Genomic DNA, 14,379 nt, shown 5'->3' with positions numbered 1-14,379 from the left:
AAACATGTAAAACTGTGTTATCAGCATCGCGGTTTTGTGCCATAATGTGAAAACAGGCAGGCAGACAGAACTTAACGTCTGATTGGATTGATCACATGGGCTCAGCTAGCCAATAGGAGCGCATCTTGCAGACGCGCGGAACTTGATTCAGGAAGTACATATTTTATTTTTATTCCGTGTTCGCGTTAGGAAGGAAAGGACTCAAAAATCCACAAACTTATAAGTCGCTCTGTTAATAGTAAACACAGTGCAGCTGAATATGTCCGGTGGTTCTGAGTCTAAACTTGTGCCATCTCTTGGGACGGCTGACAGTTTGCATCAACAGGGTAAGAAAACCTTTACTGACGTTAATTACATAAATGACTGCTTAGACAGCTGCTGTAAAATGCAATTATGATGGCTTGAAACCTCATTGATTTTGGAATCATAGAGAAATGAAGTGATAAAAGGGATATTTAAAGTTAATCTGAATGTGAAAGTAGACTGTGAAACAACTATAGTATTTAAAGTGTTATGTTATATGTGATACGTGATATGTTAGCTGTGTTTATGGTATTTTGGTCCAGTTCTGGCTTCCTTCCCACTGTGTGACATGACAGAGGAGGATCTGACCCAGAACCCGCAGTTCTGTAAACTCCTGGCCACCCTTGCTCAACATGTGGACCAAACTGGGCTCACTGTCCCACTGAGAACAGAGCTGGACAAGGTATCAGTCCTGTGCTCACACTGGAGAATACCCTCTACTCATTTTACCTTCCACATTTGTCTAATGTACATTGAGTGTATTACAAACTAAACACAAGTTAGACCAGTAATCATAATGTGGATTTGCCACATTATAAAGAGAAGCAGTTCATATGTAGTTATCCAGTAAGCTGTCTATGTCTTACCGACCTCTACTGGTGACCAGTAAGAACTGCAATCACAAAGATGGAAGCCTTTTCTGATTAAGCTGTTATGGAGTTTTATTTGGCCATAAGTACTTACAGATGACTTTTCCAGGCTGAGCAGAAGCTGCAGAGCCAGAGGCGTCAATGGTTGCGCTCCGAAATTCTTAACACAGGCCTGCAGGAGATGATTCAGGATTACTGTGTCAGGAAGCACCATACCAATGTACCCCTGGATGAGAACCTGGTAGATTTCACATACTTATTTGCACCTTTACACCTGCACAAACAAGATAATATTTTGTTAATTGAAGATGCACTAGGTAATTTTGTGCATTGCCAACTTAAGTGAAATTTTTCAGTACCCAGAAATCTGTCATATATTATATTAACAATCTCCTCACTGTTGACCAAAGTGAAAAACTATGGCTTACCGTGTCCACGAGACTGCACAAGTGTTTAAATTGAGTTGAAAGACACTACCTGTTGATTAAAATACATGTTGTAACAAATTGTATTCTTCGCTTGCATTCTTTGCTTGTGTATGTGTAGTTCCATGAGACAGTGAGGAAGTGTATGCTGGTGGCTCTGTGTGTCAGACAGCTGGACACCAGCATAACTACCAACCAGGACCAGCCCTGTGTTCTAGGCCTGAACCCCCAGCAGGTGATGGAGCTCATGCCATCAGAGGTGAATCATAACAATACAGTACATTAATTCACCCAAACAGTTAAAGATCTTGTTTTTGGTGATAATGGTAGACTGTATAAAAAAGATGTTTTCCTGGTAGAAAACACACACACATATATTTATATATATAAATAAAATAACTACCCCAATAACTACCATGTATGTTCATCCTGTTCCCACACTTTATCTTTACCAGAATGTGCAACAAATGAAACAGAATCTACCCACAGAGCTGGAGAAACATCTCAAGAAAAAGTGTCTGAGTCTCCTCTTATACTATCAACCTAAATGGGGTACGTCAGCAAAACACTGATTTTTCTGTGTAGTAAAGCGAAACTGGTCACTCACTTTCAGAACCATTCTGTCATTCTGCATTGAGATGACGACCATCGTGTTTGTTTCGTAATCTTTTTCTGCTTTTAGAGAATGACAGCGAGGGTTTGAAGAACAGCAAGTTGTCTCATCTGTCAGCTCAGCTGGAAACCGAGAAAAAAAGAGCAGAGAGTTTGAAAGAGATCTGCCAGGAGAACACAGTTCTCCTGCAACGACATACTCAGCGCTACTTGTCTGTGGGTACTTCAATGCATTTAGTTAACTATCAGAACCTAACTTTTTTTATCTATATATTACCACATATAAATATGATAATAGGCATTTTTGGTTTTTGAATCAATTATTTTAATATGAGGCAATATTTTGCATTTTGTTCTCCCCTGACCAGGAGATGACTAAGTGCATTCAGCTTCTCCAGTCACTCATCTTGGACCACAGGCTGAAGATCCAGACAGACTTGGACAAGAAGAAGCTGGCCTACTTTGAAGGCAAATGTGAATTAGTCTTACAGAAGATAAAGTAAGCAGTGTTCCTTTCACACGAAAGCCAAAAAGGGAATTTGTTAAGCATAAATGCATTTCTGTTTCTTACTCCTGCTTTTTTTTTCTTCAAAGGAGTGAGATGGTGGAAATCCAACTGGACATGTACACGACTGACATAATATCTGCTCATAGAAAGATACGGTAAGTGGCTATTTATAGTTTTATATGAAATGTTTATGATGAACTGTTTACATAATTTAAGTCATGTAATGCTGATGTTATTCATCAAGACATGCCTTGGAGCTATTTTCTGAATGGCAACTCTATAGTTAAAAAAGCATGTACTGTCAGAGGCAGTAGTTATGTTTTTTGATATTTTACTTATGCAAGCTTTCATAAAAGCTATTATAATAGCTGTAATGTGGCTTATAGTTTACTGTAATCAAGCTTTGATTTTCCATTCAATCTCAATTTCAGAGAGAAGCTGGAGTCTGAGCTGAAGGCCTCTCTGGTGGAGAAACAATCAGTGGAGTTGAAGCTGGCATCCTTTGAGATCTTGGGCAAAGAGTTTGCGGCCCTGGCTGAGGAGTACTGCAAACTGCGGCAGGAGATAGAAATGAAAAACTGGGCTCTGAAGGAGTTCACTCAGTACAATAACAAGTGAAGATCGTATCTGATGCTGGGACAGCAGCCATCCATTCCCTTCTCACAGTGTGTCATTACTCACAATGACATGCCTGCTTTTGAACACTTGACACAGAAATGACCTGGAGTTTTGGATTGCAGTAACAATGTAACATGTATAGCAGTGAATAAAGGCTCCCATTAGCTCCTAATTAAAATGTGCTTTAATCCGCTTTAATAAATTCTGTTTTCCATTTATACTCCTGGGCTTTCTTCATATTCATTACTCTTTTGATAAGATGCAGTTTGACACTAAGTTTTAATAATCTTGCACCTGTTATTCTGTTAAAGTAAGCTAATTTGTTTTCTCCAGCAGTCTGCATAGGAATAACACCCTGTATTCATACTGAGCTGACATCTGTTCCACTGTTGATAGGTGGGAATATTATACACAAGACAGGTCCAGACAGGTAAGCAGCTGATAAGATGGAAGTGTTGCAAAACCACAACACTGTTCACATCCTTGGTGTACGTGGGTAATCTAGTGTGTGTAACTGAGCGCTGACATTTTTTCCCTTTTTTTTTGCAAACAAATGCCGTATTTTGTAAATGCCTGTAAAAGGGTTGATCCATCCTGCTGTGATACTGCCCCCATTCTCCTCTTTTTTTGGAAAGGATGCTGTTTTTTAAAAACAGGCTGTATCATAAATATCAGTATAGTAAAGATATCCAACACCTACAAATCTAGAATTTGTATGCTGCATATGTAGGCCAGTTGTATGCACGTTATTAACGTGGTTTCTTGGACTATTCAGTTTCCTACAATGCAGAAAGTTATTTAAAGCTGTAGTTTGCAAAATCTCCCACAAGGTGACAGTATACTTTAAATTTTCTCTGACATCTGCACACTCCCATGTCATAATCCTGTCAGTGCTATCATTTTCCAACTTTTACCGGATGGCGTGAACCTTCAGCAGGTTGCTTTTCTATAGTTTCACCATGTGGGTGACATAATATTTTCTACAACATTCAGCCTCATTTTGCATGTGAACAGTTTAAAGCGTCCACATAAATGAAGCATCAGAAACAAGGTAAGATATTGACGTTTTTGGCACTTTTGTTACATAAAAAACAGAATTTATAATAGTAATTAAAGTAGATGTGGCATTTTAAAACTTTATTCACGCAGTATTTAGCTATTGTCTTTTAAATGATTAATTATTATAGTGTGTTTTTAGTCTTAAACACTCGTTCATTTTGAAAACGACGAAGTAAAATCCCATTCATTCGTTAAGGTTTGCCTTAGGGTGGTCCATGAGACAAATTGAATATAATATTTCAATTCAAAACTCTCAGGATAACGCCCCCGCAGATAGGCGATCTTTGGTGGGTCACCGGAAGTAGGTAGGAGTGAAGCATCTCGCTCTGCTAACTCCTCTCCGTTCTCTCCTCAGCAGCAGCAGCGGCCCCGCCTCATGACGCGAACCGCTGGCTGCTTCACCTCCAACAGACAACCACACATCTGGCTGTCACACAACAGTGCTGCCGGTACCGCGGCATGTTCACACTCACACCGGGACGCACAGAGTGGACTTTAACCAGAGGAGCGAGATGTCCGAAGTACGGAAATTCACGAAGCGGTTAAGCAAACCCGGGACGGCCGCGGAAGTCAGGCAGAGCGTGTCGGAGGCTGTGAGGAGCACCGTGGACCTTGTGGTGAGGCAGAGCTTTAATGCTGTCTGTGAGCCGGCGGCCGTCATTTTAGCTAACATGTCCTCCTCGGTGGGGGCAAGTATTTCCATCCCTGCCTCTAAACAGCTGCAGTTCCCCTTCAGGTTTACCCCACATTCTTTGACTCTTACTGCTTTCCCAGTTTTCATTCACTGCGCTCATGTGAGGCTCTGCTAGGTCTGATTTCTGGTATTTTAGGTGCAGCGCTGCACGCTGCGTAAAGGCAAAAGACAGGTCAGGATGGAGCGATCCCACGCCAGATTTGGTTTTCTAAACTGCGTTAGGAAACTGCTTGACGTTGTCCGCAGGCACACATGGTACGTCGTCATGTGCGGCTCCTTTTGTGTGCTGGCGGATGAGGAGCGGTGCCAGTTGGACAGCTGCAGCATGGCTTCCCTGTCCTTGCCTTTGGAGCAGAGTGCGCCTCTTTATTTCTGCTGGAAATGGCCACAGTGTGACAAAGAAGGCAGCTCATGTCCTCAGAATCAGACTGATAAAGATGAAGGATCATTTAACGCTTTATTGTTTTCCTCCTTTTTGCCTGAATGGTGGCCCACAGTGGCTCTGGGACAGACTGCAATAGTATGAGGAGGGAATTAGACGCAGTGGCTTGAGATGAATAGCATTAAGGATCCCGCTGATACAGCGTTTATGTTTGTGTGTGTGTGTGTGTTCACACACCTGATTGTGTGAAATCATTTTCACATCACTAAGTCAAAGGCTTGACAGATGTCTTGAAATTTCCACATACAGTGATGTCAGTACAGATTGATGGTCACATGCAGAAATGCTGCTGTTTTTTTTTTTTTTTTTTTTTTTTAGTTTTAACTTAAACCATCTGGTAACCTCCTTATATGGGACAAATGACAAACTGCAACTTCCAGCCCAAAACGCAACAGTCATACATCTCTGTCTGTTTAGAGAGCTGGGACTGGATGTGTTTGAAAGATGAAAGTTGAAACTCCTGTTCTATGGTCTTATGATGCTCATCTTGAGGAGTGTGACGCAGAGTTTTCTAGTGTACTAATCTCGTGATAAGGTTCTGATTTCCTGCAACAGAGGTGGGAGTGTGTCTGTTTATGTTTGCAACCACGTGGGATATGTGTGTGTCCTGTTTGTGCGTTTTCAGTTTGAGAACAGCAGCATTTGGTTGCTCATTTCTGCAGTTGACAAGTGGCCTGGTAAATGGGAAACAAACGCTGTTTTGTGAAGGGTGCATAGCCTGCGTTCCTCTCACATGGGGATTCCCTCAGGCATGGCATGACCACACTTCCTCTGTCTTCATTCCTGTTTAGATGGATCTAAATCTTAAGTTGCTTCATGAGAATTTACATCAGTGGATAAGTTACTATACTTTTCATGGAGTCCACCTGCATGTGATTAGTGGATCGATCATTGGCAGAGACCAGTCCTTTCCTAATGGATCTAAAATGACCAAACATGTGAAGGTCCTGACATATAGGTGACTGTTGTCATGTGGGTTACTACTTCCTAGTGACTCTGGTGTTTTGACACGAAGGAAGTGCATAACAAAGACTTGATACCAGTTTAGTAAAGTGTTGCCACATGTCTTCCACTCATTGTCAAACCAGTTGGCTACTCATTTCTTTCTTTATAGAGTTCTCCTCTAAGCTCCTCTTAAAAAAAAAAAAAAAATTCTGATTCCAAATTACAGATGAAAACACTAGAGGATGGAGTAAATGATCAACAGAACTACCACAAGTGATAGTTTTTATACTGGCAGTAGAAGCCTTAAGTAGTTCCAGGGGGTACTAGTTATAAATTATGTTTAGTGAAACAGCAGCCATTTTGCAGTAATTGCCTGAACAGAACCATCATCAATGGTATTAATGTCCACCTGTGAAAATGGCTTGTGAGTGCAGCTCCATTAAAGTCACTCTGGTGAGATTTATTCAGAAAGCTCAATGAAACACAAACTCAGCAGATTCTTGATGGGGGAAACAAACAGGTGACGCTCACAGAACTAACAGCTCGGGTGAATCTGAAGACGCCGTTCTGGTTGTCAGTTAAAGTGTCTCTGCCACATCACCTTCCACTGAAACCTTATATTTCTAGATTTGGTCTTTTTTTTTTTTTTGGTAATGTGTTTTGTTAAAACCTCAGGATTAAATGTTTAACCCAATAAGAATTAGTAAGCCAGTGGACATTTATAGCAAAAACAGTGTAGTATGTCACAGCTATACAAGGAGATGTGTGGGGAAAATAGAAAATTCAATTCCAAATGATTCATCTTGAATTTCTTAGAATCATGGAACTGTAAATCCCCAATGCTATATGACATAAGTACAGCAAGACACTCCAAGACAGGAAGTAATATTAAGACATAAGAGGACAGTAAGGCTCCTTCCCAGGAATGAGCTGCTGTGAGTCTGCGTAACTCATGCACACAGATTGGAGCACTTAGTGGGGTCAGCTGTAGGACTGAGGTTACTTCATACTGTATGTTGGCTTAGATGTCTGTGTGTACGTGTGCACATGTTCAACCATTGTGTAGAGGTGCAAAGCTTTCCTAGCCAACATGATTAAATCCACCTGGTGGTGATGAAGTTGTCAGTGCCTCACATCTGCTGGGCCATAATGGGACGCAGACATCTGGAAGTGCACCCTCTCTAACATCATTATCATCCCCTGGGAGTGGGGATTGGGGTTGAAGTGTTCTCTGGCCAGGTTGAGAGGGAATCTGTTACAGGAAAAAGATGGTGAACACGTCTTGATTGGGTGCATCATAGTGTTACACCCAAGTGTTACCTCACATCCTTTCAAAGTTTTAGCATTTCTCTCTCTGTTTCAATCAGTGAGAGTGCCGTTTCACAGCTTCCTGCTTGTTGTCTTGTTTTGTGAAAGCAGAACTCTGTCTTCTCCTACATGGCGTCCCCTCCCTCCCTTCCTCTCTGTTTCTCACTTTCTGTAACATGATCACTGTTGCAGTCAGTCCCACAGTGCAGTTGCTATGCTGTTAGCTGTGACTTGTAGCACTGTGGTTCAACTTGTTGCACATGACAGGAAGCAGAGGTGCTGTTTCGGGTGCAGTAGCAGATCAGCCATATGTAATGCTTTCAGCAGACATCTGTGCAGGTGCTGTGTTTTGCTGCTGCAGGCTATCTGAGGAGTCAGTCTGTAGGTAAAAAAAGATAACAGTGATGCAGCATAACTCAAAGAAATCAGCAAATACCTCATTACTTTTAGAGTTAGGAAGCTTTTATTTAGTTAGATTTGTGGTACAAAAAATGTGAGACGCAGGGTTTATGTGGGCAACTGAGAAATCTGGGGTCTGTTGGAAAAATGTGCAAAGAGCATGTTCATGAACCAGCTTGTTTGACGGACCAAATTACTGGTTAGAGAACATGGAAAGGGAGAACTTTCTTTCCCTTACAGGCTATTGCACAAATGGCAGGATATTCCAGTAGAGATTTTAACCCTTTGCAACCAAACCTTGCACAAACCCACAGACAAACATGCAGTCTTTGGTTTTGAATGTTTCCCTCGGCATGAGCGTCACAGAGCTTTAGCTACCAGAAGCTGGAACAAGCTGATGCACCGTCCTGTGGAGTTGTAGGAAAGCAAAGTTCAGCATCTCAGTGGAAATATGACAGAAGCACCACGTGGAAAACCACTCAGTCATATTCTCCCAGCTGGGAAGTACGACACACTTTTAGAGTCCTCCCACTCTCGCTCCTCAGCAAGCCACATGTCGGCTGTGGTTCCCACAGACTCAGTGGCAATAGCTTAGCGATGTGGCACACAAGCCGATCAGATCCACGCAGTCTGATTTCCTCCACAGGAGTCTAGGCAGCTTGGTGTTGCTCAGCCGGGGTTTATTGGTTAAGCTATTCATCACCATCTTCTCTGCTTAGCCTGAGCTTAAAGTGGCACTTTCTTGGAATTAATTCTGAATCTGTCCAAGTGGTTTAGGCTTATATGTGTGATCACATTTTGACCTAGTTGTGGAATGCTTAGTTTTAGTTTATAGGCCTCTTTTAGACATAATGTGGAAGGTGATTTCATATCATCATCCACTTCTCTATGAAACTCAAAACAGGAAGTTATGTGTAGCTCGAACTGTCAAGTGCTGTGCGGTATATTTCTGTTTTGTTTCATTATTACATATCCCCCTGATCTTTGACTCTACATATCTGAATCAAATATTATTTGTCTGTTTGACTCCTCTCTGTTTGCATGCATATTTGTTCTCGATTACATTCCGTTCATCATCCTTTGTTTTTTTCTAATCTACCCACAATTCCCTGCACTGTGGTTTGTGGTTATTGCTGTGATCGTTTGCGGCTGTGCTGATAGATGGTTGCTGAGAATTCTGGGGCTAAGTCATTGTTAACTTCATTTAAGTAGCAGGGACAAGTTGCCAGAGCCACAGTACACACCAGTTGATCAGAACAAGAGATAGAAAATAACGTGTATTCAAAAATACATCCATTTGCATACTGTGTGTCTTCCCCTCATAGGAACAGCCAAAGATCATTGAACCCCTGGACTATGAGACCGTGGTGTTTCAGCGAAAGGCCCAGATCCACAGCGACCCCCATCGAGACCTGCTGCTCTGCCCTGTTGACGATGTCTCAGTGAGTTGCTTCCTCCTTCCCCACAATGCCCTCTGGGACTGACTCTAATCCAGGCTGTTATTAAAAACTTCAAATTGAGTTGTAATTGGCCGGCTTAGAGATGAGCTTTAAAATATTTTGTTGACCAGTTTCTAAATAAATCAGCAATTTAGTTAGTGAATAGTTTTCAGAGGCCTAATGTACTTACTATAGTTTGACATAAACACACAATTGGCCATTCAATGACACATTACTAGAGAGTTCAGAGGCCTTCCCTTAGTTTTTACACTCAGATAAATAACCTAGTTAAAATGCTTTTGTTTTGAAGCTGTCTGATCTTTACAGTGTTTCATGCATTGTGCTGTGTGCTGTGCAGCCTGTAGTTTGTCAGTCCAATACAAACCTGAAGACACTTGTGCAGAGCTCTCTACAGTGAACAGCCAAAACAAGCAGCTTTTTTCTGGCAAAACTGTCTGCTGTAAAATATCAGCTTCTAAAGAAGGATTTCCCATCATTAATCACTGCTCATCGCCAACACATGAGGCCCCGCTTATTTACGGGTCAGTCCGAGGGGCATTACAAGTTAAATGCAGTCCAGTCAGGTCCCTCTGCTTTGTGTTTACTGGTGCTGCTACAGTCACACAGATGCATGTGGTTTTGTTTAGAAGCGTGTCTTGTTTTTTTTTTTTTCACTCATCTGTTTTCTCACAAGCCTTCTCTGTCTACCCCCCTCTCTCTCTTTGCCTGTTGTTTGTGGTTTATTGCTGTGCTACACTTTCATGCAGGAGTCCCAGATCTCTCGGCAAAGGAGGACTGTTGTTCCCTCTGTGCCCCAGAATGCTGAGCGGGAGGCCAGGAGCCTGTTTGCCAAGGAGGTACTTTAATCCACCAGTCCCATGTTCTTGTGACCTGTGGTCATTTCTAAAAATAAGACTTTAGAGTGAAAACGTCTTGCTTGTTCGCTGATATCACTCTTCATGACATTCAGCCCAAAGACTTGAAACTCATAAAGAAACCCTGAATGCGCAGGCCAATAGTAAAGACAAGCTGCACTGATGCTATATAGTATTAGCAATGAAAAACAGACCCTTCTGGCCTGATGTGGAAACACTCTGCTGCTCTGCCAGGCTCTGAATGTGTGTTCTGCAGCCAGCTGTCATGACTATAATGTAGCATGGAAACAACTGTCACAAGGACTGTTAAAACAGAGCCAGCCTTACTCAGCATCTATTGAACAAAGATCAGTTGTCTTAACTGAGAATTTGTGCTTTTTGGCCTAAATAAAAAAGTAATACGAGCAATAAAAATCATCTTGAGTGATTCCAAATGGGAGTCAAAGCAGAGGTGAAAAGTTTTTGAGTTCATGAAAGAGAAATATAGAGTTGGGATTCTCTTCCCACCACAGGGAGCCATGCATTTCCCCCATGATTCACAGCTGGAGGAAAGAACTGTGTGCTTGGTTAGGTCACTTTTTGGCACATTTGTTACCCCTGAGTGTGTCTGCTGCTCCTAATCCAGCTCTCTTGTGTTGACCTGTTTGGCAGTGCATCAAGATGTACAACACAGACTGGCATGTAATCAACTACAAATATGAGGCTTACTCTGGTGACTTCCGCATGTTGCCAAGGTAAGGAAGATGAGTATTCAAATAAATTAGAAATGCAGTCTGAGGTTAGTGCCTTGTCCTCTTCTGACAAATATGTACCATGTACAAGAGATTTAGTCTGATTGATGGTGACATGCAGCAGATCACTATCTGTGTACGGTAACGCAGCTCTGAGGCTTCAGCAGAATAGAGGAAACTGCAGAGAGATCAGCAAGCCTTCCTCTATAATACAACAGGTGCAGCCCAGATGTTTTGAATTTTTACTCTATTTCAAATGTGATGAGCTTGCTAAGGAAATCATTTTTATCACTACAACCTGAACTTGAACTATAAGTTATACTGAAAGACAGACGGAACATGATTCTCCAAATACACTCAAAATTCCATAGAAATAAAACTATAAACCAGAAAGAGATTTACTCAACAACAGGGGATATACAAAGCAAAGGATACAGTGTGGGATTTGTGTGAATCAGGCAGTAAGTTGCTCATCCAGAAGAACCCAGATATTACCAGGCGATAGCTGACTTTACTGAAGGGAAGTGCAGTAAGGAGGGGGCTGATTTATTGAGGACCTCTGACCATCTCTTGATGTCTTTTCAAAGCAAAGGCATGAAGACAGACAAGCTGCCAGCTCACGTGTTTGAGATCGATGAAGACGCCAAGGACGAGGTGAGTAGAGCATTTGGTCGATCACAGATGGTCTCAGTCGGTAGGTTGAGTGGTCTGCTAATGGCTCACCACGTCCCTTTGTGAAGAGATTGCTCTGTGTATGTGGGTGTGGCTTTTAGTTATATACTATAAACCCTTTGTAGAAATTTGAATGATCCCTTTAATCGTTCTGAATCAATGAGATAGGACACCAATTTGGCCGAATATCTGAGAATGTAATACACTGAACTGGTGATTGTGGTGTGACTTATGGCCTGCCGGTTCTCTTGGCCAGCCAGCATTATGACCCCATGGACGGTGTGGAACAGTGAAACCAGAACCTTTATGTCCTATAAATAGCTCTGATTGATCCTCCTCTCTATTCCCGTGGGCAGGTTGCAGATAAACTTAGACTCAGAATGGATTAAATTGAAGGAAAATAAATGCTTTTGTGCTTCTGGAAGGGGGATGGCAGAAAGAAGATGGCTCTACTATGCGGATGCTCAATGCTGCTGTTTCATTACCTCTGTTTTATTGTTCCTGTCAGAGATGCCAGTCTAATAGTACATATGGCATCCAGTCCTCAGAGCTTTCTTACTTTTTCTTTTTTCCCCATCCAGTTAAAACAATAAATCAATACTATTAGAGTCAGGGATATTAGATGTCATGTGACAATACTAAATGTATGTGGAATAGGGAGGGGTGTGTGTGCATGGTGGTTGGCCACTGTGTTCAGTAAAAGAAAATGAAGACTGGATAGCAAACTAGATTACAGGATGACGTTGGATAGACTGTGGGGGGGGGGGTGACGCACAGAGGACAAAGTGCCACTTCATTGTGATGAGGCTCATCTCAGTAGCGCGCAAACACATGCTCGTGCACCTTTGCATATCTAATGCTTTTAACACAGTATCATTATATGTGTGTCATGGTCCAGGATCAGATTAAGTTAATTAGGCCTCTTTGTGCCGTGAACTCTTCCATGAGGCCAGATGCATTACCCCTGAGGGTGGCTGGGGATGGGTTTGTTTGTGAGAGTGCACACTGAGAGACTAATCCCATGCGAGAAATGTTTGTGTTTTCTGTGGTTCTGGTGATTAGTCCCCTGGTAGTTAAGGTCTGGTGAAGCTGCTCTGATGGCACTTCCAATTATGATGACTCCTTTATGGGAAATCGTTCCACAGTATATTGCCTAAAAGTATGGTATCTATTGAAGGAAGCATAAGCCTAAATTAACCAGCATTAAAAATTTTTGATTGATTTTGTGTGTGTGTGCATGTGCGTGTGTGTGTGTGTGTGTGTGTGTGTGTGTCAGGACTCATCATCACTGTGCTCTCAGAGGGGAGGCATCATGAAACAGGGCTGGCTGCAGAAAGCTAACATCAACAGCAGCTTGTCTGTCTCCATGAGGGTGAGTCAGCACCAGACCTCATGTCTGTTACACATACAGCATAACAGCAACAAATGAACCAACACAACAACATGCAGGCCTCACTATTCCACTAATTCCACTGTCGTTTCTGCCCCAATTTCATGGTTGAAACTACAGTTCAGGCTCTTTGTCTGTGTTGTTTTCTCCCATTATACTGTATATTAAGAGTCAGTGGGCTTTATGAAACAGAACCAAACAAAAACAATATAAACCTAACAGCGAATGCAGCACGGGCAGTGTTATAAATATAAAAACATCACAAGAGGCATAAACAGAAATGAGAAAGATCTTAAAAGATTTATATAATGCCAACTGTTTCATAGTGCAGCATCTGCGATGTCTTGTTTTCATTGAGAAACAGCAACATAAATTTAAGCAATAATGTGTTTGGTAACCACATTTCATACTGCATTTTTCTGTAATGAGCTATCAGAAACTGTTGAAATAGGAATGTGTCTGACTTCTTTTGAATTGCAGGTGTTCAAAAGGAGGTACTTCTACTTGTCCCAGCTCCCTGATGGCTCTTATATCCTCAACTCCTACAAAGATGAGAAGAACTGCAAGGAAACCAAAGGCTCCATCTACCTGGACTCCTGCATAGATGTCATTCAGGTATGTACAGCTGTAAAATTAAACATCCTTTGCACAGTTAAGAATACTGAAGTATTCTTAGGAGGATTTTTTTTTTCAGTTTAACCAACTCTTAAGCGTGGAGTATAACCTGCTGGTTGCTTAAGTTTTAGTGTATTTCCCTTCATGAAAGTTCCCTAATCTTTTAGCCACTTTGATTGGATAGATTTACTGCATACCACTGACTTGGGCAGAAAAGTCTGATTCCAGCATATTATGAAGTGCTGCTGGCTCATGGCACAGACTGGTACTTCATTCAGGTCTGTACTGGCTGGAGAGGCTGCCAGGAAGCTTTCAGTTCGATGAAAACTCTCATGGGATAAATGGGCAAAGTGGGGGCCTCGCTCTGGCCAGTGGGTTTAATGTGATGTATGATGTTGTTTTGTCAAAGTCTGCAGTAAATGTGCTGTAGTATGTCTTATTAGCAGAAATTAGATGATTTTGTATCTTTTGCCAGTGTTCTATTGAAGTTTGAAAAAAAGAATAATATAAAGCAAAATGATTCCTTCTTCAGAGCCCTAAGATGCGCCGTAATGGTTTTGAGCTGAAGATGCAGGACCGCTACAGTCACTTTCTGGCTGCAGACAGCGAAGCAGAGATGGAGGAGTGGGTGGTCACACTGAAACAGGCTCTGCAGAGCAGCACTGAGGCCGGCCAGGACAGGAGGAATGGTGCAGAGTCATTGGACTGTGCTCTGGGTCAGTTATAGAGACCTCGGTCAATAATCAATCTATTA

General features: G+C 41.9%; 3 protein-coding genes across 5 annotated transcripts in view; all 3 read left to right on the top strand.

The window, feature by feature from the left end:
• The window catches only part of LOC113122302 (nectin-4-like), a 192,898-nt gene that overhangs the window by 64,426 nt on the left and 114,093 nt on the right, over positions 1 to 14,379 (top strand). The gene's annotated exons all lie outside the window — the stretch shown is intronic.
• haus4 (HAUS augmin-like complex, subunit 4) lies at positions 147 to 3,276 on the top strand. Its single transcript, XM_026293652.1, has 9 exons — positions 147 to 326; positions 567 to 706; positions 1,003 to 1,134; positions 1,440 to 1,577; positions 1,774 to 1,870; positions 2,001 to 2,146; positions 2,299 to 2,429; positions 2,525 to 2,593; positions 2,870 to 3,276. The coding sequence occupies exons 1-9, from the start codon at positions 260 to 262 to the stop codon at positions 3,054 to 3,056; spliced, it is 1,107 nt and encodes a 368-aa protein (XP_026149437.1). The 5' UTR covers positions 147 to 259; the 3' UTR covers positions 3,057 to 3,276.
• The window catches only part of dock11 (dedicator of cytokinesis 11), a 49,789-nt gene continuing 39,387 nt past the window's right edge, over positions 3,978 to 14,379 (top strand). For 2 of the 3 annotated variants that reach the window (XM_026293497.1, XM_026293483.1), the window contains exons 1-9: positions 3,978 to 4,107; positions 4,471 to 4,732; positions 9,229 to 9,345; positions 10,110 to 10,199; positions 10,869 to 10,951; positions 11,536 to 11,602; positions 12,897 to 12,992; positions 13,491 to 13,625; positions 14,158 to 14,341. In XM_026293497.1, the coding sequence (XP_026149282.1) occupies positions 4,628 to 4,732; positions 9,229 to 9,345; positions 10,110 to 10,199; positions 10,869 to 10,951; positions 11,536 to 11,602; positions 12,897 to 12,992; positions 13,491 to 13,625; positions 14,158 to 14,341 (877 nt within the window). In that variant the 5' untranslated portion in view covers positions 3,978 to 4,107; positions 4,471 to 4,627. The remainder of the gene's footprint in view (positions 4,108 to 4,470; positions 4,733 to 9,228; positions 9,346 to 10,109; positions 10,200 to 10,868; positions 10,952 to 11,535; positions 11,603 to 12,896; positions 12,993 to 13,490; positions 13,626 to 14,157; positions 14,342 to 14,379) is intronic. The other variant, XM_026293491.2, reaches the window with a different exon arrangement.

Source organism: Mastacembelus armatus, chromosome 18, assembly GCF_900324485.2.
Source record: "Mastacembelus armatus chromosome 18, fMasArm1.2, whole genome shotgun sequence".
In the NCBI taxonomy this organism is placed as follows: domain Eukaryota; kingdom Metazoa; phylum Chordata; class Actinopteri; order Synbranchiformes; family Mastacembelidae; genus Mastacembelus; species Mastacembelus armatus.
Note: the sequence above shows the minus strand (reverse complement) of the source record. Positions and strands in the feature narration are given on the sequence as shown.